The sequence below is a fragment of the Schistocerca americana genome, chromosome X (assembly GCF_021461395.2).
Source record: "Schistocerca americana isolate TAMUIC-IGC-003095 chromosome X, iqSchAmer2.1, whole genome shotgun sequence".
NCBI classification, from domain to species: Eukaryota; Metazoa; Arthropoda; class Insecta; order Orthoptera; family Acrididae; genus Schistocerca; species Schistocerca americana.
The window spans coordinates 118,244,708-118,271,324 of NC_060130.1; the positions used below are offsets into that span (position 1 = coordinate 118,244,708).

At 40.0% G+C, this 26,617-nt stretch overlaps 1 protein-coding gene across 4 annotated transcripts in view; it reads left to right on the forward strand.

Annotated features, from left to right (window-relative positions):
• LOC124555162 (rab-like protein 6) overlaps window positions 1-26,617 on the forward strand; it is a 194,564-nt gene that overhangs the window by 142,139 nt on the left and 25,808 nt on the right. For 3 of the 4 annotated variants that reach the window (XR_006968521.1, XR_006968522.1, XM_047128983.1), the window contains exon 9: window positions 3,679-4,063. Coding sequence is in view for 1 of the 4 variants with exons in the window: in XM_047128983.1 (XP_046984939.1) it covers window positions 3,679-4,063 (385 nt within the window). In the remaining 3 variants the exon portion in view is untranslated. Of the gene's footprint in view, window positions 1-3,678; window positions 4,064-16,351; window positions 16,580-26,617 lie in introns of all 4 variants that reach the window. The other variant, XR_006968523.1, reaches the window with a different exon arrangement.

Sequence of the window (26,617 nt, forward strand, 5' to 3'; positions counted from 1 at the left end):
ATGACATTGTAATTGTCAGAGATAGCAAAGGACTTGGAAGAGTAGTTGAAAGGAATGTACATCATTTTGAAAGGAGGATATAGGATGAACATCAACAACTGCAAAGCAAGGGTAATGGAGTTTAGTCAAATTAAATCAGATGATGCTAAGGGAATCAGATTTGGAAATGAGACACTTAAAGTAGTAGATGGATTTTGCTATTTGGGCAGCAAAATAACTGTGGATGGCCGAAGTAGAGAGGATATAAAATGTAGACTGGCAATGGCAAGAAAAGCATTTCTGAAGAAGAGAAATAAGAGAAATCTTTTAACATCGAAGATAGATTCAAGTATTGGGAAGGGTATAGCCATGTACGAAAATGAACCATGGATGATGATCAGTTTAATAAAAAGAGAATAAAAGCTTTTGAAATGTGGTGCTACAGAAGAATGCTGAAGATTAGATGGGTTGATCGTGTAACTTATGAGGAAGTACTGAATAGTTTGGGTTGACAGGAAATTTGTGACACAACTTGTCTAAAAGAAGGGGTCAACTGATAGTACAAATTCTGAGACATCAAGGGATCACCAATTTAGTACTGGAGGGAAGTGTGGGGGATAAAAATCATAGAGGGAGACAATGAGATGAATACAGTAAGCAGATTTAGTAAGACATAGGTTGCAGCCATTACTTGGAGGTGAAGAGGCTTGCACTGAATAGAGTAGCATGGAGAGCTGCATCAAACCAGTTTTCGGACTAAATACAACAACAACATTCGTCATGTTAGGGCATGACAAAAAGTAGTTGAACCCTGAGCAGAGTATTTTGTTTAGTTGTTGCATTTGCTTTTGATTTCTTAGCAAATGGGTGGGAGGTGTTAGATGTGTGTAACAATACACCATGGAAAATCTGTTTGTGGTGAGTTAATATAGAAGATAGTTCACTTACTGGAAGAGACTTGGGAAATTTTAGAATAGGTGATAAGTTTCTGGAAGAACAAGGAAGTGTTTTTGGACCATTAACCCAGATTGTAAAGATCTCATCATTGATTCTGATTTTATAGTCCTGACACTTTATGAACAAAGACTGGGATGTTATTTTTTATCTCGGGATATGGAAGGCTAATGCACAGAAAAATTTACAAGGGTAAGTCGATTCTTATCCGCAAAGTAGTTACAAAATTTTATTCTAATCAAATAGGAAACTTACAAGAACATCATTTTTCGACATAGTCTTCTTGTGTTTCAACGCACTTGATCCATCGGTGTACAAGCTTCCTGATTCCCTCATAAAAGAAGGTTCTTGGCTGAGCTGTGAGCTGTGAGGCTTGTTCGCCCACTGCTTGAATACTGCTCAGCAGTGTGGGATCCGTACCAGATAGGGTTGATAGAAGAGATAGAGAAGATCCAACGGAGAGCAGCGCGCTTCGTTACAGGATCATTTAGTAATCGCAAAAGCGTTACGGAGATGATAGATAAACTCCAGTGGAAGACTCTGCAGGAGAGACGCTCAGTAGCTCGGTACGGGCTTTTGTTAAAGTTTCGAGAACATACCTTCACCGAAGAATCAAGCAGTATATTGCTCCCTCCTACGTATATCTCGTGAAGAGACCATGAGGATAAAATCAGAGAGATTAGAGCCCACACAGAGGCATACCGACAATCCTTCTTTCCACAAACAATACGAGACTGGAATAGAAGGGAGAACCGATAGAGGTACTCAAGGTACCCTCCGCCACACACCGTCAGGTGGCTTGCAGAGTATGGATGTAGATGTAGATGTAGATGAATGCACCACTTCTTTCACTGCTTTGTCTGAGGCAAATTGTCGCCCCCTTAATGCCTGTTTGAGTGGACCAAACAAGTGATAGTCAGAAGGGGCAAGATCGAGACTATATGGAGGATGATCCAGTACTTCAGATTTGAGTTTCTGGAGTGTTTCAGCAGTGTGGGCAACAGTATGTAGACGAGCACTGTCATGCAACAACGCAACACCTTTTGACATAATCGTCGGCGTTTGCTTCGAATTGCAAGCTTTTGCCTGGCAGTAAGCATCTCACTGTAATGTACACTGTTTATTGTTGTGCCCCTTTCCCCATAATGTTCCAGTACTGGACCTTGTGCATCCCAAAAATCCGTAAGCATCAGTTTTCGTGTGGATGGTTGGATCTTTAACTTTTTCTTGCATGGCGTATTTGGATGTTTCCATTCCATACTCTGCCGTTTACTCTCCGGCTCGTAATGATGGATCCATGTTTCGTCACCAGTAATGATCCTGTCTAAGAAGTTGTTCCCTTCATTACCGTAGCGATCCAAATGTTTTTTGCAGATGGCCAAGCGCATTTGTTTATGCAATTGTGTGAGTTGTTTTGGGGCCCATCGTGCACAAACTTGCAGAACCGTGACTAATTTGCAGACGTTGTGCCACTTCATCAATAGTTAATCGTCCGTCTAAGAGAATCACTTCACATGAATGCTCAGTGGTTTCTTCATTTGTGGCGGTAAACTGTCGTCCGGCTCCTTCATCGTGCATAACAACTGTGCGACCATTTTGTAATTTTTCAATCCATTCGTAGACACTCCGTTGTGGCAAAACACTGTTCCCGTACTGTACCAAAAGTCTTCGATGAATTTACGCCTGATACACCTTCCAACCACAAAAAATGGATCACAGAACATTGCTCTTCTCTGGTGCAAATAGACAGCGAAGCAGTCATGATTAACAGCATGTCAGTGATAATGAAACTAACCTAGCAGCTTGAAAATTGCAAAGATATAACAACAAATAAACAATGCATGTGTCGTCAACCTAAAATGACAGTACTACCAAAATAAACAAAAATATAGGTAAATTGGGGGTAATAATTGACTCATTCTTGTATATTCATGGGCAATTGAATTAGCCATCCTTAGCTAGAAGCATGTAGCAGTCTTGTATCTCTGCTGTCATTTCTTACCACTCCCCACCTCTTTCATTCCTCTCTCAGTAGCTCCCCGCCTTCCCAGATTCTCTCTCTCTCTCTCTCTCTCTCTCTCTCTCTCCCCCCCTCCCCCCTCTTCCCCCCCTCCCCCCCTCTCTCCCCCATCTCTCCCCCCCTTTCTCTCCCTACCCCTGCCCCTGCCCCCCTCACCCCCTCTATCACCCCCTCTCTCCCCTCCCCTCTCCCCCTCCCCTCTCTCCCCCTCCTTCCCCCCACTCCCACCCCTGCCCCTGCCCTCCCCTCACACTCCCTTCCTCCCCCCACCCCTGCCCTCCCCTCTCGCTCCCTCCCTCCGTCCCCCCACCCCTGCCCCTGCCCACCCCTCTCGCTCCCTCCCTCCCCCCACCCCTGCCCTCCCTCATCCCCTCTATCACCCCCTCTCTCCCCCCTCCCCCCTCTCCCCCCCCTCCCCTCTCTCACCCTCCCCCTCTCTCCCCCCTCCCCCCTCCACCCTTCCTAATCCTAATTCTCCTGCTCCATGCCTATGGCCTCTTTCATCTTCTGCTGCCACCTTAGCTGCCTCATCTTGGACACTATAGATTGACAGAAGAGAGACTATCTGTGAGCTCAGATGAATGGTGAAAGCACAATAGCTGAGGAGCATCTACCACTACCATTTTATTTTAAAAAAATAATTATTATAGTTATTAAAAATATGCACAATTTTTATATGTACAAATTAAATTTAATTTTCTTGTGTCTTTTTGCTTGATTTACAGTGATGTGGACAATACAAATCCTCTTGTCACAAGGTTTCAAGATGAACTTGACCCAGAAGATGAGGTGACCAACAGCTTTAATGCAAAAGATGATCATTATATAATTTCCTCCAGTAAATTATACAGTGACAAGCAGGACACAATGGATAACACAGAATTTAACATTATGTCAGAGAAGTTTGATTCACTCTTAAACATTGAGAAGAAGCCACAAAGTATGCAAGAAAACAAAGATGAATTTGGCCTGGGTGCTCAGAACTGGAAGATCAATTCTAATACTTATTCAAATATAAATTTACATTTGCTAGGACCTTTACAGACACCTGACAGCTCCACAGCATCCAGTCCTGTCACTATGAAGGACCACAGAAGAGAGAAAGTTAAGGTTGGTGTTATGTATTCAACTCTTTTTAGCCTCTAGATCAAGGGTTACTTGTTCCAGTAGGAATGGTAAATAGAAAATTTAGAAAGAAATGGCCGATAATCAACATTTATTGCTATAGATTTTACATGTTCGTGGTTACTTGATTGCATGTTGGTGTGCAGTGCAGATATGTCTGTATCAGTATTTACTACAATGTAAAACTGACACACAGTATGACTCCAATACTGATGAGTTTCTTTGTTGATTTAAAATTTTTTTTTCTATACAACATGCTTCGTATTATATATAGAGCGCAACCATGATTGGAGAACCCTTAGCTTAGATGTAAACAATTGATAAGAGATAAATGATTGATGGAGTTAGTTTATTATTCACATTTACAATTGCTCTTTTTTTTTTTTTTTTTGAGGAGGGGATGAGGGGGAGATTTTTATGACTTACAGGGATAATATTTTCATAATACAGAAGTATATCATAAGAATAATGTCTGTTTTTTGTTCTAGAACGTCTTACTGAGACACTTTCAGAAAAAACTTTGTATTTTGACAACTGTTTTATCATGCATATATTCTTTAATTTCTTTTGTGATTATGAATGCTTATGTTTCTCAAAAAATAGTGGAAAGTGTGATAAAAATATTAGGGGCAAAAATAACCTCTGCAAAATTGCTATCCGGTTTTTTGCAATAGAGCTCTTGGATAAAACGTTTGCATGTCATCTTGCTGCATCAAATTCAGATAAAACTCTGAGCTTTAGATGATTGCCTCCATTATCATCATCAGGGAGCTAAGTCTGACTGTTATGAAACTGGTGAGGCTCCCATATCTGTATTCATAAAATGACATCTGATTGGCTGAATTACATCACGGTGCATGCTGAGGTGACACCCTCTTATCCCCTGACAACATTGATGAAGGCCATCAGATTCTCTAATGGCATCCTACAATGTCACTTAGCTGGAAGATGGATGAACTCTGGCTCCTGTGACAAATTTGTGAAGAACACGAGTCGTAAAGTCTGCCTTAAATAACTTAATCTGCAAAACTTAAGGATGAGATAGATAAATTAATATAATATATTAATAATGCAATAGAAATGAATTAAAGTGCAAGAACTTGTTGGCAGAAATCTCAAAGTCATGCAGAGAAAGCGGGATATCACATTGCATTAGGTCAGCATGACTATAGTACCAGATAGGGGTAGTCCTGCAGGATGAGGTGGTTGGTGGTTGAAGGAATGGGAAAAGGCAATGTGTGTGTCAGTCAGCAAGCAGTTATGATTTACTGTGGTGACCTGGAGACAACATCTGGATGACTCCACATAGGGAAGAATCAGGGAAATTGGAAGGAGAGCAAAGTGTGATGAGTGTTGCCCAGAAGTTTGGTATTGCTCACAGCATTGTTTCACATGCATGGGAACCATTCAAAACCACAGTCACTGCTGACTGAAGAAGAGTAGGTGGTTGCTAACGGTCAACTACGTCAGCAGATGAAGATAACTGCTACATTGTGCAACAGGCAAGAAGGGACCCCTGCCAAACTCTGCATGCAATTGCAACACATTTAACAGAACTAGAAGCCATGCAATCTCACACTTCACAGTGATATGGCAACTGCATGGGGGTAGTATTTTTGCCCAAGGACCAGTACATTGTTTTCTGTTGATACCCGCACATCTGCAGCTCCATTTGCAATGATACCTAGAGCATACAGACTGGACCTACAAGAGGTGGGGTCACATGCCCTTCTCAGATGAGAACATATGTAGCTTGACTAGTGACTTTGGATGCACCCTCATATAGCGAGAGGTGGAAACACACAATGCATCCAGTAACGTTGTCGAACATAATTGTTTTCATGGTGATCAATAATGTTGCATTCGCTTACTGATGTTCAAGTCTTTTAACATGGTGCACTCACTGGTCAATGAATGGAGGAACACATGTCACTCTACTCCTCCCCCTTCTGCATCTTTCCAGGGGTGTATTCAACCCAGACTTTATTTTTATGGATAATAATGTGAGACTGCATCGAACAGCACAGCTGGAGGAGCTCTTGAAACGAGAGGATATTCGGTGAATGGCCTCGCCTGTCCATTCCTTCAACTTAAAGCCCTTTGAGCATGTGTTGGATGCAATGGGGAGATGTTTTCCAGCACACCCATATGCACCAGCGACAATCCGACAATTGTCAAATGTACAGGTGGACGAGTGGAACACTGTTAAGAACCATATCCTGCCTTTTGTAATGCCCAGGGAACCATCATAAACATGCTGACTTCAGTGTAAGAATTGCCTTTGAATAAAACTGTCATTTCTGTTCATCTCACTGTGTACTTCTTTCAGTTGTCTTCTGTATTATACTGTAGCAGCTTTTTTTTTTTTTTTTTTTCTTTTTCGTCAAGCTTCCCAGTAACATGTCATGTGAAAGCTACTTTTGTCCTTATGTTTTGCATGCCAATGTACAGAAAGATGGCATACCACTGAAACCAACCATCTGTGTTATCAGCTCTCCCCTTCATACAAGGTGGCAAAGTATTTAACCGAAGTATAGGCATCTACACTAATGTGACAAAAGTCACAGGATAATGATATTTGCACATACAGATGGTGGTAGTACCCCATACACAAGGTGTAAAAGGGTAGTACATTGGCAGAGCTGTCATTTCTACTCAGGTAATTCATGTGAAAAGGTTTCTAATGCGATTATGGCCACACAACAGGAATTAAAACAGGCTCTGAAAGCAGAATGGTACTTGTAGCTAGACACACAGAACATTCCATTTCATAAATTGTTAGGTAATTCAATATTGCAAGATCCACAGTGTCAAGAGTGTGCCAAGAATACCAATTTCAGGCATTACCTCTCACCACAAACAATGCAGTGGCTGATGGCCTTCAGTTAACGACCGAGATCAGCAGCATTTGCGTAGAATTTTCAATACCAACAGATAAGCAACACTGCTTCAAATAACTGCAAAAATCAATCAAACAGCTGACGCAAGTGCCTTTGCTAACAGCGTGACATCACCTGCTGCATCTTTCTGGGGCTCATGACCAATCAGTTGGATCCTTGACGAGTGGGAAACTGGTCTGGTCAGATGAGTCCCTATTTCAGTTGGTAAGAGCTGATTAAATGGTAGGAGTGTGGTGCGGACCCCATGAAGCGATGGACCCAAGTTGTCAACAAGGCACTATGCAAGCTGGTGATGGCTTCGTAATGGTGTGGGCTGTGTTTACTTGGAATGGACTGGGTTCTCTGGTCCAACTGAATTCATCATTTACAGGAAATGGTTATGTTTGGCTACTTGGTGACCATTTGCAGCCATTCATGGACTTCTTGTTCTTAAACAATGATGGATTTTTTATGGATGACAGTGCGCCATTTCACAGGGCCACTGTTGTTTATGACTGGTTTGAAGAACATTCTGGACAATTCGAACGAATGATTTGGCCACCCAGATTGCCCAACATGACTCCCATGAACATGTATGGGACATAATTGAATGGTCAGTTCATGCACAAAATCCTACATTGGCAACACATTCACAGTTATGGATGACTATAGAGGCAGTATAGCTCATTAGTTCTGCGGGGGTCTTTCAATGACGTGTTGAGTCCATGACAAGTCGAGTTGCATTGCACGAGGCAAAAGGATGTCCAACATGATATTGGGAGGTATCCTATGACTTTTGTGACCTCAATGTATAGCAGACCACTGTAGACCCATATTTAGACTTAAAGAACTGCATGTTTAACCATAAACTGTATAAATAAATCTTTACTGTATACCAGTTTCTGTCATTGAGATCATCATCACTGGAAGAAGAGGCAAATGCATTAGATGGAAAAGCAATTCATCTTTCACTTAGAAGTTTGAAAGTCCTCTGTGTTACCGTGACTGGTTGGGTGGTTGATTTGGGGGAGGGGACCACACAGCAAGGTCATCAGTCCTATCGGATTAGGGAAGGAAATCAACCATGTCCTTTCAAAGGAACCATCCCGGCATTTGCCTGAAGAGATTCAGGGAAATCACAGAAAACATAAATCAGGATGGCCGGACGGGGTTTGAACCGTTGTCCTCCCAAATGCAAGTCCAGTGTGTTACAGTGACTGTACGTGTCCATCTATTGTGTATCATGACCTTAAATAGCAAGAAATTGGTCTTACAGTAACACATGTAAAGGAACTATCATGAAGATTTCTCTGCAGTTTGGCAGACTGTGGAAATTATTATGAAATGACTGATGAAACAACCATGCGTTCACCCCTTTCGCCTGTCATAGATAATTTTTTTCGTGGAGGATTTCGAAGCATTGAATAGTGCTCTCATCCATCCAGCCTGTTTCTTCAGATATGTCGATGAAGCAGTTCATTGACCATATGAACATTATATGTCTTCACATATTTACAGCAGAAATGGAGGAGGACAGGAAGTTGCCTTTCTTAGATGTATTGGTCGAACAAAAAGCAGAGTGATAATACAGCCATTCTGTCTATTGAAAACCAATGCACACAGACATACCTCCGTGGATGTAGCTTTCGTGATCCATCTCAGAAGAGCGCTATGCTAAGCACCCAAATAGCTAGAGCCAAGACTATTTTAGACAAGGAGCACCTTGTATCCGAGGTTAACTACTTCAAAAGTAACAAGCATTCTGTCTGTGATATTACTTCAACACTGTCGAGGAAACTGAGACACACACAAAGCAATTCAATGAAGCCATTAGGACCCACACATAGTGCAGCTTCCATTCTACAGTACAACAATAACTAAAATATGTAGAGTCTTAACCAGGCGATGAATTGGACTGGCCATCTGGCCACCTAAAAAAATTAAAGAAATGTTGCATCCTGTTAAAGATACCAGGGGATTTGTAATATTCCTTGCAAGTGTCATAACAGTTACCTAGGTCACTCTATGCGAACTATTGCTGATTGCCGTGTTGAGCATCATAATAGTAAATAATTTGAGAGAGTAAGCAAGAGTTCCTGAATATCATCAGTAGGTCTACACCCACAAGCAGAGCATGAGAAGCCATTGGGAGAATTTCCAGGTGGAACTCACAACTGCCAATAGCTTCTGCATGACAGCAGGGGTGCCTCTTAACATCACTGAGAGACATTGCTCAGGTTATAGCTGAACTGTACAAGACCATTACAGCTGATTCTAGCCAGAATCCAGCTTCCCGTCATTATTGGGAGATGCAGGAAAGGGTTGGTTTTGATTTTCGTTCCACCAAAGTTGAAGAATACAACTAACCTTTCTCTGTTTGGGAGTTGGATTCTGCTCATCATATTGTGCCCAGTCATGACCTGATAATGTACAGCATGTTGAAAAAGTTGAACCCAACTCTTTAATGAAATCTGGATGACAGGAGACTTTCCCAACTTGTGGAAAGAATCTGTTTTAATCACAATTTTAAAATCAGTGAAGGATTGGACTAACCCCAGTAGTTATCATACTGTCAGCCTCACAAGCTGCATAGGAAAGACAGTGGAGTATATGGTCAACCAATGACTAGTGTGGATTCTCGAAACCAGGTCACTTCTCATTCGCTCCCAGTGCGGGTTCAAGAGGTATAATTCCAGTCTCAATAACTTGATCCTGCTCGAAGTTACAATTCAACAGGCTTTCGTACATTACCAACACCTTTTCGGTGTACTCTTTGATTTGGGAAAAGTCTATGATATTAACTGGAGCCATAATATTTTGTTGTAGCTTTGCAAGCGGTATTTCCTTGGACATCTCTCCACATTCATACAGCCCTTCCTATCATATATGTATTTTTGGTACAAGATCGGGAATGTCCTGTCTGAATACCCTATCTGGCCATTTTAAGCAGGGCAACGGCGTCCCTCGAGGAAGTGTTTTAGGCGTAGTAGGGTTCACCATTTCAATCAACAGTATTACATGCACAAGGCATCCTGCACAGTGTTGTTTTGTTTGTGGATGACTTCTCCATCTGCTGTGCCACCACCAAACTTGCAATGGCTAATCATCAGTTACACTTGATGATCAGGTAGCTGGAAGAATGGTCAAACATATTAGGTTTTAAATTTTCTTTGGAGAAAGCTGTATGTGTGTCGATTTTAAATGCTCCTGCTCTTTTTAATTCACTTGTTTTAAAACTGGGTGATACCATTCTCACTTTTAAGGAAAAGATGAAATATCTGGGTCTCACTTTCGATGAGAGTCTGACATGTCTGCCCCATCTTAAAGAACTGAAGATCAGATCCCTCAGGGCTTTGACCATCATTAAATACGATAATGATGGAAGCTGAATAAATGAATTAAAATTTGTACCATGGCCGGATTATGGCAATAAATTCCTCGTCTTCTCAGATTCCCAAGGTGCCCTACTTTTTATTGGTCATATGTACTCAGCAAATCAGATGGGACTTGAACCCAGCCGTGGCACAAATTTTAATTCATTTATTCAGGTTCCATCATTATTGTAGATAAAGATGAGACTTAAATGTCTTGAGGAAAATTTAATTATAAAATCTTTAGATGCGTTAGTGATAGGTAGTCAACAGAGCACGTCTATTCTGACTTTGTAAAGCATTTGTGCGACCCCTGCTTGAATATGGATGCTAGATTTGTGGATCAGCAATGCCTTCATACCTGAAAATGCTGGACGCAATTCACCATGAGGGTATTAGGCAGTCAACAGCGACTTGTTGCACAAGTCCAGGTTGTGTGCCATGGCTTGTAAGCCTCCACTGTTTATTCAAAATTTTCTCCTTGTGGTACCCGAGCATATAGGGCTCTTTCCATTCCCTAATCATCAGCATTCATCTCCGTTGCACAGCCGCCACTAGAACATCTGTTCTGTAACTTTCCACGAGCAAATTAAACCATTTGGTATCAGTGTGAAGTAGAGCCTTCGGTTACCACAGGTGAAGTGTACTGGGGTCCAAAGCTGGGAGTGGAATATGGGATATCCCTGGCTGCTGATGAGGCTTAGGTTACTTTTTAAATTGACTGAATACAGGAATAATTGTACCCCAGAATATATTATTAAAATTAAATTTATCGACATTTTAAACCACCAACTGGATTTATTAGTGCTTCCACAGACAGGTCTAAGCATGGGGATTTGTATCGGTTGCTCCATTGTGTTCCCTGACAGTGTCCCCAGGACAGGGCTCCCAAAACAGTTTTCAGTTTATTATGCAGAATTGTTTGCTGTCCTGTCCTGAGGGCACTAGAGCAGATGAGATGGTATTGCGGCAATAAATTCCTTATCTGCTTAGATTCCCAAAGAGCCCTACTTGTTATTGGTCATATGTACCCAGCATATCAGATGGTTCAAGAAATTCAGGATGCTCTCTGCCTTCTGCAGCAACAAGGTACAAAATAATTTTCTGCTGGGTTCCAGGGCACATAGGGGTCAGGGGAAATGAACTCGCTGCTGCTGTTGCCAAGGAGGCTTGCTACCTCCCATCTTCTGCTTGCTGTTCAGTCCCCCTGCAGGCTATTGCCATATTTGTGACCCAGAAGACCATGTGTTGGTGGGGAGGCTCAGTGTCTGGAAGTGAGGAGTAATAAGCTGCTTTCAGTAAAACCATCAGTGCAATCATGGCTTATGACCCTCAGACAACAATGAGCTGAAGAAGTAGGTCTTAAAAGGGTTAAAGCAGGACTTTGTCAATTGAAACCTGGCTTTATCTTGTCCCAAGTAGCCCCAGTGTGTCACAGATGTGGAACACAGCTGTCGATATGACATATTTTAATTGAGTGTGTTTTATATGACAACTCGAGGGCAAGCTTGGAGTGGGACACTGCCCGTTGATGCAGGGCTTTCTCTTACACCCCCAGTGTGTCGATACAAAATATTTTAATTGGGTGTGTTTTATATGATGACCTGAACACAGATGTGTGTGTTAGCTTAACTGATAGTAAGGTGAGTGTAGTTTCTGTTTTAAGATTTTGTGTGATGTCAGGACTTTTCCCACAATATTGGGTGTGAGTTTTAATGTGTTGCAGAGTGGCTCAGTCACCAATTATTTCTAAGTAGTCACTTAGCCACAGTCACCTGTCCTCTTTTTAACTATGTCTGTACTGATATTTTATCCTTGCTTAATAGCAAAAGATAAATCTAGTTATTCTGTTGTGTTTTGTCCAAATGTATGATTGTTCTTTTATAATTCTCACAATGTCAGGACTGTGTTTTCAATAGTCATGTGAGGATACAACTTGATTTTAAAATTTGTTATTTTTTAATAGATGTTCACCATCCTCCTTTGCAATTATTTCAAGCAAGGGTGCTGATGACCTCACCATTTAGTACCCTAAACTATTAATCATCACCACCTTCAATAGCTGCAGGCAAGGCCCCCTTCACATCTTGGATGAGGCTCCCCATCAGACATACCGAACACACATTGGACTCCTTTTCAGCCCTGAATTCTATTTCCCTAAGGGGCTCCATAGTGCATGTAACATTGGACTTCCCAATAACTAGCAAACCTGTCCCCCTGTGTGCCTGCTTGGATCCTGCTGGAAGAGTGGCCATCTGTTGACTCATAGGGTGAATGGATGACACCAGCCAGCCAGTCCCCACATTCACTGTCTGCCTCAAGTGATGTGAACGTGACTCATATTGCCACTCATTTTGTGGCGAGCACAGTTCCCCATATCAAGTACAATGGAAGGTGCCTCAGCAGCATAGCCCATGGGCAAAACAAGCGACACCTGAGGTGTCCCATGCGACATGCCAGTTTCCCGCCAGTGCTACACCGTGAGGCAGCAGCCTGTGATGGCTGACTATGGCCAACAGCATTTTCAGCTATTCACTGTCTGTGACCAGCTCCTCTTGTGTCCACTCACTGCATGTGCATTCTGTATTCATCCTAGCATGTAAGAGTACTACTCAACTAAATGTAATATATAGAATATGTGTTTAGACTGAGAGCTGCTGTTGCTTTCTACCCTGTTCTGCTGGAGCTCTACAGAATATTTACTGTTTGAAAAGCTCACAGAATTAAGTAAATGAAGCAAGACTTAACGGTTGCAGCAGTGGGAAACTATAGTAAAACAGTAGCTGAGTGGACACAAGTGACAGCAAAATACACAACCTCCTATACAAAATAAATAATCCTGCTAAACACAGTTAAAGAAACAGGTAGTGCGTATTTCTGTTCAGAAGCATGAAAGAATACTACAAAACCTAATGATTAATGCAATATGTGGACAAACTGAGAGCTGCTGCTGCTACTGAAATCCACCCTGCTCTACAACTGGAGGCCTACTGGGTCTGATGGAATAAAAATAACTTTGACAGTAGAAATACTTTTAGGGAATTACTCAAGTTGAATAAGTGACCTAGTTTGATTCTCTAATCATAATATCAACTAAATCAGAGAAAAAATGTTGAGATATAGACTATGTATCTTGCCTGTTTATTAGATACTATATGTGTACAACAGTTCAGATTAGTTTCTTTCCCCTCCAAGAAACCCATACCAGTATATAGGGCTATACTTTTAAATGAATGATAATGTCTCATTTAAATAAAATTCTTCTTGAAATGTTGTGCTTAAAGATTGCCTGAATGTTGTGCCCAAATTTTAATGTTCGTAGTCTCTCAATTGTGGTGCATTAATTTTTTTCCAGTTTTGTATGTAGGAGGTTTTGTAACTGAAATAGTATTAGGCTGGGTTTATAAGAATCTCAAATAATAGTAGCTATGTGGAGACTTCATCATTAAGGTAGCATGCACTTCTGTAGATAAAAAGTGTCAGATTATCTCTTAGATTTGTAAGATCTGACTAAGATGGCTCATTTTCCAACTGAGGTACTAGAAGTAGCTTCAAAGCTATATATACAATAAGTAATGCAATACTTTTTTTTCTTTTCAGTTGATAAAATGCAGAATTTGTAGTGGAATATCGTGGAATATTCCTGCTTCAGCCCCTATAATTTCATGAAGTTAGTTCCAATAGGTGGTGGCACTATATGTGGCCTTCAAAATGGCATCTGTAACAGAGGTGTAGTCCAAGCAGAGAGCTGTCATTGAGTTTCTTTTATTGGAAAACCAGGGCATCACATATTTTCATAGGCACTTGCAGAATGTCTGCAGAGACCTGGCAGTGAACAAAACACAGTGAGTCATTCGGCCAGACGTTTGTCGTAATCACAACAAGTTTGCGCAGTCCTGTCCGATCTCCTTCATACTGGCCGGCTGCACACAGCTGTAACTCATGCAGTCTTGGAACATGTGGACACTCTCATTCAAAGTGATCAACAAATAACATCAAACACCTCGGTGCACAACTGGACATTTCTGTCGGTAGTGCTGACACTCTTGTCCACCAGATGGGCTTCTCAGAGGTGTGCCTGCTGGGTTCCTTGCTGCCTAACAGAAGAGCATAAAGAGCAAAAAGGACCATGCTCGCATAATTGCTTGCATGTTACGAGGCCGATCGTAACAATTTTTTGTCAAACATCATCACAGGCTGTGAAATAAGGGTTCATAACTTCAAAACGGAGAGAAAACAGCAATTCTTGGTGTGGCACCACATGATCTCTCCTCTGAAGAAAAAGTTAAAAGCTGCACCCTCAGCCAGTAAAGTCATGGCAGTGGTCTTCTGGGATTCTGAAGGGCTTGTTTTCTTTGCAATTATTAACTCTTGAGGTGTGTTGTGCTAACCTCAGGAAATCGAAGAAATGGCTTCAGCATGAGGGGACTGATGACCATAGATGTTAAGTCCCATAGTGCTCAGAGCCATTTGAACCATTTTTTGAGCTTCAGCATGTGTGTTGGCACAAAAATGCAAACAAACTTCTCCTCCTCCATGACATCACAAGGCCTCACACAAGTCTGTGCACTGAGAGGAACTCACAAAATGTCATTGGACTGTTACTCATCCAAGCCCGGATCTCGCACCTTCTGATTTCCATCTATTTGACCCAATGAACGATGCATTCCCCGGGAAGCATTAGATGTATGATGGGAAGGTTATTGATACAGCAAGATGTTGGCTCGTATGTTGACAGGTAGAGACAGCCATACGGTCCCTCGCAGTAAGATGGCATAAGGCTATCGTACGGAACAGAGATGATGTTTGAAAAATGGGGTTTTGTGGTGAAAACAGTGGAGAATAATTTGGTGTACTGGAATCCAGAATAAAACCAACCTGCTTCCACAAAGAAATGTCCAAATATTTTTAGGCAACAGTCTATAGCACGAACATATTTTAGAAATGCCTGTTAACCTGACTGTATTGAATTTTACACATTTATTCTGACTAGCTTCAGTTTTCAATCGTCATCGGTAACTATACCAAATAGAAATAAACAATACATGTTACTGATGAAAAATACACATCCCGTAGTCATTAAGTGTGAACATTATACATAAAGATACTCAAAAGATGTACTTATGAAGCAAAAAACAATACGACTTTTATATTTGAAATATCATGCTACAGATGATGCCATACAACAGGGCATATTGTGATACACATTAATAGTTGTCAGTGAAATATTGTGACTTATTCCACTTAGATACAGAGACTGGGCATGAAGGATGCTTGTAGAACCACAGTAACATTTATTACTCATTTGTCTGTTTGGTATGGTCCCTCAATGATGGTTGAAAATTGAAACCAGTCGGAATAAATGTGTAAAATTCAATACAACAAAGTTAATGTGTATTTTCTAAAAGAAAAAAAAAGTGTTTCATTACTTATTGAACATCCCTTGTAGTATTTCTGGGGGCTTGTCATTAAATGTGGATAGTTTCATGGTAAAAATCATTAACAATTTCTCACATCCTGCATCCCAAATTCTAGATATGAAAGGTATCAAAATGAAAAAAGTCTGATATATGCACTCAGTAAACTTGTAAAATAAAGGAATCTACAGCATAGTCACTGAAAAATGTTCTTACAAAACATATGTGGTAGGAAATCTGCATATTCAGTTATTAAAAACCATCTTACATTTTATTAATATCTGAAAAATGTGCTGCTAAGCATCGTTTATAGATAATTAAAGGAATAAAGAAATTTTATAATATAGAGACAACTATTGCGTCAAGAGAATAAAGACATGTTCAGACCAGATTAAAATGATCCAGTTCATATTGGATCCATATTGAAGACACAATAGAGTACCACAGTTGTGATACCATTGCTGCAGAAAAATAATTCTAAGGCATGTGTCAAAAATGTGTCATATATTCAATAACCATTCTCTGCCATTAGTTGGTATGATAAACTGAAATGTCGCTAGCACAGACAAGTACTTAAAAACTATTTCTTTGAGACCTTTATTTCAGATCCACCTAAGGGAAATTAACAGCCAGGAGATTGAATCAGTTATTGTATAATTGGAAACGAAGATTCACGTGGATGTGAGCCAGTTTCAAGAAAGCTACAACACACTATCTTGTAATCAACCATCTGTGTAACATGCCTTTCAGGATTGGTCACTTTCCTCACAACTTAAAATGTGTGGTTCTGACACAGCTATATATGGACGAGAAGTGGGAGTGCATATTGCAAGGGTGGGTAAATGGACACATGCTGTTCAATATGTGTGTACTATTGCATGTGAATCTGCATGTGTGTGGATGTAGAGTAGGGAACTCCTTTCGGATGCATAACAGCAGCTGTAACTATGTACCAGAAATAATCAAAGTGACAATAATCTACATATGAGCAAGAGCTCAGTATGTGAGTGAGTGGGAATCTTGTCAGCTTCAATTCTGGACAGTTATAAGCTAGTACAAGTAATAAAATATTGCCAAAGGGAAGTGAAAATATTGTGTAGAAAACAGAAGTCATGCATTTCAGTGAACATAATTTAGATCATCCACAGTATAGTTATATATAATTAGTTGGTTGGCAGTGCAGTGTGTTGTGTATGGTGAAGTGGAAGAGCTTGGTGCTTTTGGTGAATGGACAAATTTTTCATTTTATGTTGTATGTAATTGATGAAATGTTAATGCAGAAGTCAGAAAAATATAGAAACAGCAGAAAATCTCAAAGTTGTCAAGAATGAAATAGTTTTTTGTTCTCTGTTTTCATGATATCCACAATATGCTGTGCTTAAACCCCCCCCCCCCCCCCCCCATTTTATTTTTTATTTGATTAAGTTATGACATAGCTTTCAAGGGCAGTTACATGATTAGACACTCAAGCGTAGCTGATCCTCAACTCCCAGTTTTGGGTCACATGTACAAGAAAGCTGCCAAAAACTACAATATACACACATCAAAATAAGTTTCCCATCACCAGAACATGTCATGTAGGTGTGTTGCTATTTTGACTGTTCGTGTACTGATTGGAGGGTCACCCCTGACATTGTTTGTAAACATGCACAAAGTTACTTTAAACACTAACTAAAGGTAGAACACTACACTCTAATGAATTGCAGCATTCCATTTGGAAGTAAAGAACAAGTAGGGATGCATTGAGGAACAGTAGAGTGGACATCCATCATGCCACGATGGACAACCGTGACCAATGATTGGGTCAGCATGACCGTGTCAACTGCAGAAACAGGGAAGTTGCTTGACAAGTGTACTGTAGTCAAAGTGATGTGGTGCAAACATGGAATTGGTTCCAATTGACAGGTAGTGTTCAGGACAGGTCATCCTCATCCACAGGGGCACAGGATGACCAATACCTATGACTTTTGAATCAAAGGAAGTATGGGCGTAGTGTTCTAGGACTGAATTTGGTGTCAGGTATTGCATGGAACTGTTGCCAGGCAATTGCATAATACGAATCTCCATTCTCAACTACCATGGTAAGCAACACATCATACACCACATCACCATGGACTCCCTTACAGGTAGGTAAGAAATCATGCAGAATCAACCCCAGGATTGGCATCGGGTGGTGTTTATGGATAAGTGGTGGAGTGATATTGGGTTATCATTACATGGGGCCACCTTACGATTCTTGTGATTGTTGAGAGAAATCTCACTACTCTACAGTACTGGGACAATAGTCTGTAACCAATAGTGGGATCATATTGCTGACAATTCAATGACAGTTTCATCTTTTCATCTTTATGGATGCTAACTTGCATTCTCATCATGCTGTTCTCATGAAATTGTTCTTTTTGCATTCTGGGATCACCAGAATGGAGTGAACTGCCAGTTCCCTGAATGTGAACCTATTTGAATATGTGTGGGGTCAGTTTAAATGAGCTGTTTTTGGGCATTGATAAAGACCATGTACTTTGCACGATTTACAAAGAATCGCCACTGTAAAGTGGGACAGTTTGGTCCAGGGGTTTCATCAGTGGTATGGCACGATGTATTCAAGCCTGTATCTGAGCAAGTGGACATTCCACCACATATTGACATTGCTCAGGTGTATTGTGAAAAACATCCTATGGGAAACAGATGATTTTATCATTACACAAATGTTTATTTTTTTCTTTTTTTGGACACATTTCAGTTGAATACGTATGCATGCTTCAGAGCCAATTTTTGATTTCTGTGCCATGAATTTCAAAATAAAGGAGTGATGCAAAACGTTTGTTTATATGTGCATTTAATGGAAGCTATTGAAGGAAATCCTGCACTGATTAAATCAGATTCTGTACAGGTGTGTCCATTGTGGAGCACAGTATCAAGAGCATGGTCTGTTATGACACTGGAGCATCCAGTCTAAAGTTCTTGGCTTATTTTTCATTGAGACAACAGGTTTCATGTAGGATGAAATATTCCTTTCTATCTTAATGGAAAACTGGGCAGCACAGCGAAAATGCAAATTTAGATCATGTACTGTACAGATAATCTTGCAGCCTTTCGGGTCAATGCATAAATAAGGAAAGCACACTGTGACCATGTCAAGGGTTACAGCATTCCATTAGTAGAGCAGTGTTGAAATTGATCAGTAGAGTTCCACAGCAAGATAGTCTAACTCTATAACTGTCATGTTGAACTCTGAAGTCTTTTTAGTATACAGTGAAAGGCATGTCATAGGGAATAGTGGAATTCTTCTGTCACATATCATAAATCGGGGCCCTAAATATTGGTATCAGTGGGATGGTATGGACCACATACATTTAGTTGTTGTTTCAGCTGCTATCCTAATTACAGTTGTCTCTTCTCCATATGGCAGTACAGGTCACTGTTTTTTGCAACTATAACAGAGCAACATAACATGTTTGTTGTTTTGAAAGAATGAGAAGGAAGGATTAAGAAGGCCACACACTCTATAGAAAATAGTGGTTTAGAGTTTTTGTTCACACTTCAGACTCTGCCAAATAGTTTCAGAATAATATCTCCTTATTTTCTTGAGGTAGCAACTTTCCAAAAATCAGTAACTATTAGAAAAAAATGAAAATGTAGGTCAAAATTTCATATGTTTCGTGACTCGTGTATCATTTGAGTATAGTACTTTTTTCTTATTATTTCTCTCACAGTGTTATCATCTAGATAAGGAGGCCCCTCCAAGCTTTGTTAATGAATCTGTGACGCTATACTTGTGAAACTCTTTAACTATAGCCGCAGGGGCAAATGTTATTGTTGGCACCTTCTTAACCCTGCTGTAGTCACGGGAATTTCTGTTACATTATTGGTCACATAGGTGACAGCTGTCAGCCACCATTGTTTTCAATGTTATTTTAGCGATGATGAAACAAAGTGGGTTTTGAAAATGTGAACTATGGTATGGGATTCAGTTAATTACTGAACTTCTTACTTGAATGCACTACACTTATTAAAATAGTCACACACAACCTATTTTAATGAAAACAAACAAAAGTGAATTTATATTGCAGCAAAAATGGATAATAAGTTTAGCTTCTGAACAGTACACTGCAATACCTGTATATGAGCCTCACTAATATAGCAATTAAACCAATACTTCCAAAATTACATTTTGGTACATGTATTATTTTGCTCCACACTATCCAAACAATTGACACAAACTTCCTTCAAATGATCAGGGCAGGTCCACTTACTGCACCTAACACACCACTTCCTGGTTGATTTGTCCCATGATCTGTCAGACTCAAAACATCTTCCCATTTTTCCCTATCCTTTTCTCCTGCGGCCTGTTTACAGTCTCTTCCATTCCAAGCAGTAAAAGTCCATGCCTCCTGATCTTAGGAACATGTGGTGCTTGATATCTGCTTTCTGTTAGGGACTTTATAATCTCCCATGCAAGATTGGTTAGGAAAAACGTTCTCTTCAGTGCTTTATGGATTTTTATTGAATTTATAAATGCAAAATGCATTTATTGCAGCTAAGTTTAGTAGATTGTAGAACACTACCATAGGCCAGTGCCTTGAATTTCAAGCAACATTATTTTTTTGACACAGATGATCAGCCAAGTTCACGCCAACATTTGTCATGTTGTAAAACGTTATGATCTCGAGTGTTTTTGCATCCCCTGTATTGCTGTTGATAACATTGTCATGGTGAATTGTATAAATTGCAAGAGCAACTTTATTCATCTTGAGACAGTATGATACAAGGGTTTTGTGGTTTTGAAAGCCAAAAATTGGAGATTTGTCAGATCTTTGTTTATTTAGAAGAAACTCCAAACAAACTTCGCATTTATTTCAGTGAAGTGTGCTCCCATCAGTAAGACCCTTATCTTTGAGACTTTCAGCAGAGAATACGTCGAAAACCAGTTATTGGTGGTTAAATTTCTGTTAATGCTTGCAATTAGCTCCACCATTGTTATTACATCATGTTGGTTTAATTGTTGTGTTAGTGAGGCTGATATACAGGTGTTGTGGTGTATTGTTCATAAGGTAAACTTATTATTCATTTTTGCTTTGTTTGTAAGGTCCATTGAACTGTGAACCTACATAGGTTTCTAAATTTACTGTATATGCTGTCTTAGCATCAACTAAAGCAAATGTTTTCAGCCCATACTTAGCGTGTTTGCTATGTATGAACTACTGAGAAGGACTGTTACCCAAAATGCTAACAGTTTTTCATCTACAGTAAGGAACTCACTTGGCAAGAAATATTTCTGTAAATTATGTTCTATTATTTCAGACACTTCTTTCGTTTATGGGAGCTAACTTATCACTTTCATTTCTCAAGTTTCTGTCTCTCATATCATCAAAACGTAAGCATCATAAGAAAAAGCAAAATCTTTGTTCATTCACTGATAAGTAATATGAATCTAGGCCATTGCCTGTGAAATTGTCCCACATTTGATGAATGTTTTTTCTAGGTAATCTTGTTGTACCCATAAGATGCAGTAAACCCCAAAATGTCCTGATTTCTGTTTCATACGTTCTACAGGCATCTCAATCCCTCGCAAATGGTGACCTGAGTGTTTCTATGTAAATATTTGTACAACTGGTTATTTTCTTAATGTCATTATTATCAGAGAAAAGCCAAAACTGGCTAGCTTCAGAATTTATTTCTCATGCTCCACTTTGCGGTCCAGAGAGATTACATTGGGTGCCGAAGTGCGTATGTTTGTTGAGGGCTTCTGTTTCAGCCATTTTGTGGCCTTATCTTTACACGAGAAATACCTTTCATTTGCATTGTCACTTAAAACATGCTCTTCCATTATCTTCTGACATCTCTTGCTCAGAAGCTGAATGGTGATCACAAAGTTCATCAAACCAAGCCAACCATGTTGCTGGATCTAAAGTTGTCTCAACATTCCACTATTTATATGGTACAGACATTAAAATATTACCAGTAATTACGACTGTAAAAATTCAAAGAAAATGTGAGAATGAATAGAAATATAAGTGCAGTGTGAAGCATATTATACAATATTTAATATAGACAGTAAACTGAAAAATATAGACATTAAACTGAAAAATAAATACCTTGCCTATCACAAAAGAAACAGAAATGGTGACACCATTAGTCACATGGGTGACAATTGTAACCAGAGCACACAATGTGGGTAAACAATAGCCACGTTCAAACAACAATGGTGATATACTGACCTTTAAAGTGGAACTCTGAGCTAGAGAAATTCATATCTGTGGACACCCCTTATGAGGGACAAAATAACAAAAAGAAAATCCCAGGGTGACATACATCACCTGCGTGACTACTCAAGGGTTAACAAAAACGTGTGTATCAGACACAAGGCAAATGGCATGTTTTACCATTACACGTGGTGGAATGTTTAATGATTAAGAGCAAACACAGAATTTCAGTGCATATTTACAGTCAGTAGGAACATGAGCTGTGTCACTGAAGATTGCTTTCTTATAGTTATTTAGCCTGCATGTCACACTCACTGTAACTTATATACTGTAACTGTTGTTAACTGCTTCTCCCCAAAAGAAAAAGAACTTGGCATTGATTAAAGAAAGAGAAATATATATACATATAATCACAAGCATGACAAAAAATTCATACAATACAGATTTGCCAAGCCATTATTGAACACGTTAAAATACCAGCCATATTGCAAGACCATATGAAATCCACACTGCAATGCAGTCTTGGTGGGGGGGGGGGGGGGGGGGGGGGGGGGGGGTAGGTACCACTGAATAGCGGCTGGAGATTGAGGATCAGTGGTGGTTGGGGGGGGGGGGGGGGGGGAGGTTGCTGATGAAACTTGTCCAGATCAGGTGGGTCCAGGTATTCCAGGGCCCACTCAATAAGATACTGGGTCACAGTGCAGCTTTGTCTGCGACAGTGCTGTAACCTGCCATTTTCGTGGCTGCATGGAGCATGCATGGTAGATGGTCCCCGTTTGCCTGTCGTAACTGCCTGGCTGGAAATGTGGAAGGTGTCTGTGTCAGAGGCCAGCTGCTGTGTTCATATGCTTATGGCTGTGCCTGTTGAGGCAGATGCAACTGATTTTGAAAATGTGAACTACCTGCTAGGATGCCTACCAGTGTCTAGAGATGGGTTGTCACAGGGGTGGACAGTCGTGCCCACTTGCTGGTTTTGAAGCTTTTGTGAACTCAGTGACAGCTGAAGCTTTTCAGGATACTCGAGTACCCACAGTTGCCATTGGAGGTGGAGAATACTCTCTGGCTTGTCCACAACTTGCAGCTACGCATATAGCTGATTCTGCTAACTGTGCCATTGGCCATCTGGAGACATCATAAGATACGTACATTGGTCAATCACAATGTGTCTTGACCCAAGTGCATGTCAAAACCTGTTGCCCAAACCACTGTTCTGACTGTGAATTGTGGACGGTATAGAGGTAGGCAGCAGTGTTTTTTTTTTTCTTTTTTTCCCTCTCTTTTTTTTTTTTTTTTTTTTTTTTTTTTTTTTTTTTAAAAAACTAAGATTTTCTAGTCCTTGAGAATTTTTTTGCCTCACTATTTGACTGTTAGAGGAAGGGGTGGCTAAGAGGTGTTGAATAGTGTGTGAAGAGCAAAAACTCTACTAACAGGTTTTGTAGAGTGCCTGTAACTAGATTCCATTGAATTCCTATCGTATCTATAGTCTGACTCATCTGTGTCTTTCACTTCTTTGTTCAGTTAACACTTGTCGCCATCTCTGCTGATCCCAATCATCCAAGTCCTGAATAGATGCAATGCTGGAATACACAGTACAGAATCTTTTTGTCCATTTAGCATAGCTTGTAGTGTGTGTGTTTTTTTTTTTCCCCATAGTCCTTTGATTTTCACTGACTCTGAATGATCCAACTAAGGTGTTGGTTCAGAGCTTGCATCCAAATGCTTCAATAGAAACAAAGTTGTAAGCAATAGGGGAGAAGGCTTCATAATGCATTTTTATATGTGAACTAATTCATAGTGAACCACATTCAGTTTGTCAGTGGTAATGTCACATTCCAATTAACTCTTTTTATTACTCATTCACAGTAGTTCTGTGATACAGCAGTCCCCAAGAGAGAGAAAAACTGTTGTTATAGGAAGATTATTACTAGGTGTCAGATTTTGTGTAAATGCATTCGTTTTTATTGTAGCCAATAAGTAGGCTCTTTTGGACGTGCAGTAAAATCTCAATTATCTGTAGTAATTGAGGACTTGAAAATATCAAATTCCCTGGATAATTCACAATTACAGTTCAGAGTAATGTATTACAGTTGTTCAGAAAGAAAAATTAATTACAGTTTCATAATTCAAATCACTTAACTAATGTTTATAATAAATTCTACTTTAATCATCAAAGAATATGGGAAACTACATACTTATGGAGAATACAGTACAATCCCATTTCATATTACATTACACTAGTTTGAAGCAAATAGCCTTGATTTAATTTCTGTCTCAGTGAGGTAGCTTGTGTTTCACATATCACACTACAAATTTTATGTATCACCAACTTGTCAGAAAGGGGATTGTTGTGGTTTACACTTACTAACAGTCTTTATTCCATATTCACTGGATTGACAAACAGTGAACAAGAAGTACATAATTACACAGTCAAAGGTTAGTCGAGGTCAGAGGTGATCCTTGTCATCACATGGTGGCCGGTATGATATGCAGATCATATGGAGCAACAACGAGGATTGCCATTCCTGGCGGAGCATCCGCCTTCCATCAGGCAGATTGGCCACAGGATCTCACCAGGTGACGCAGTGATCACCTTAAGGCTGTAGCTTATTTCCAAAAATTTTGTTGTTGTGATCACTTGCAGCTCCATTGGCGGTGCAAGTGGCAAGTATGGTTTGATTTCAGACATTTGTGATAACTCCATCTCGCTGTGTGAGTATTTTACATCAGGGAGCCTGTTCTTACTGTTCCAGGTAGCCCAGTAACACTTCAGCCCTTTGAAGTGCTGATACATGACTGATTAGTGATTACTGTTTCTGGATTTAAAGAAGTATTGTCATCTTCGTCACTGTCATTCACCACCACATATTTCCCTTGTATTCGCTGAACAATAGCACTGTCACTCAACATCTCATGACCTGGCTCATTGCGCTCGACATAAAACCATTCAGAAATATTTCTTTTGTTAACAGTTTCACAACCTGGAGTGCTTTTCAAAACAGTGCGTAATGTTGCTTATGAGCACTCTTCTTTGTCATTAGAATTACTGGTTTCATCAGTTTTAGGATTAATGTTTTCCCATGACTTGGGTATGACTGATTGTTTTACTTTACTTCGTGATTTTATAAATTACGTCTAGCAATTAATTGTTTCCAGAATCTTTAAAGATTGCTACCCCTCATCAATAAGTTTTTGTAGCAGACTTCCTCTATAAATTTTCTTCAAGGCAGCAGTGACACCATAAACCATTGCTGGATTAAGGCTATCACATTGTAAGGTAATTATTTTGCAAATATCAACCCATGATTCAATTTCAGAGCATTTTTGTTCAAATGTGCTGGTGTATTGTCCAGTTACAAAACAGCCCTTGCAGGTAGACCTTTCAGCAGTAAATGTTCAACATTTCAATAGTAAATGTTCGCATACCTGTGGCCTAAGCCACAGGTCTGCTTACAGAACCATGGTTACAGAACCATGTTTGAAATGTTGTGTGGTCCATCCGAGCCCCTTTATGCTGAAAATAAAGGACAGGTAAATTGTGCATTTCTTTTTTCTTGAAACATTGCAATTTTTTAGGTGTACCTTCTATGCCAAGCCTAACTTTATGTGATCCTGTACCATTAGCACAACACAATTCAGTTATCCTTTCTGTGCTTGATGTATAACCAGGTGCACAAAACAGTCTTGCAAGCTAATGTCTTTGTTGGTAGACACTTCCAAAACAACCCAGTTTCATCCACATCGTATATCTACTCTAGTTCTAAATTTTATCATACAATAAACTTGTAGGAATCATTACAAAATTCAGAAGCACCCTTATTAACTCTATGTAACTTTTTTCCTTGGTTGGTAATCATCTGGATACCGCGAAGTTGTTTATATCTTGTTAACCAGCCAGAGGACACATTAAAATCTCTTCCATTCCCCAAGATCTTAAAACTGAGTGTGTTTGGCCTTATTGTGCCAGATACTTGTGTGCCCTCCGCTTTTTTCTGTTGAAACCATTCCAGAATAGCTTTATCCAGTTTTGTATAAGTACACATTTTCACAGGCTCCCACTCTACAAACCTGCAGGATGAGTCAGAACTGCTAGCAAATTGAATTATTTTGTCTTTGTTTTTCCGAATATCACGGATCATAGTTTCATCCACATTGTAAATCAATGTCATAGTTCTGGTACAGTACTGTCTTCTTTGAGTTGTGTATTATTTCCAGTTCCTGCTTTATTGTTAACACAACATGTTTTCACTTTTCAGACATTTTTCTACCAGAAACCAATGACTGTATTCCGTAACAGTTACAGTCTAGTGCTTGTGGTCTTCAAGCAGCACTCTGTTTACTACACTTATGTTACATTGTGGGATTATCGCTCACCCGAGTTTACTTCAAGTTCACATTGCTTATTTTTTTTAGTAATCTAGCTGAGTATCTGGCATTTCCCAGGTATGTTTTTATTCCACTTCTATTAGCCCATCTCCTCCTTCCCTCTCTCTCTGTTTATCTCCTCTGCTCCCTCTCTGTCCATCTCCTTCTCCTCCCTGTCTCTGTCAACTTCCTCTGCCCCCCCCCCCCCCCCCCCCGTTCCCTGTCCATCTTCTTCTGCCCCTCTATGCATCTCCTTCTGCCCCTCTATGCATCTCCTTCTGCCCCTCTATGCATCTCCTTCTGCCCC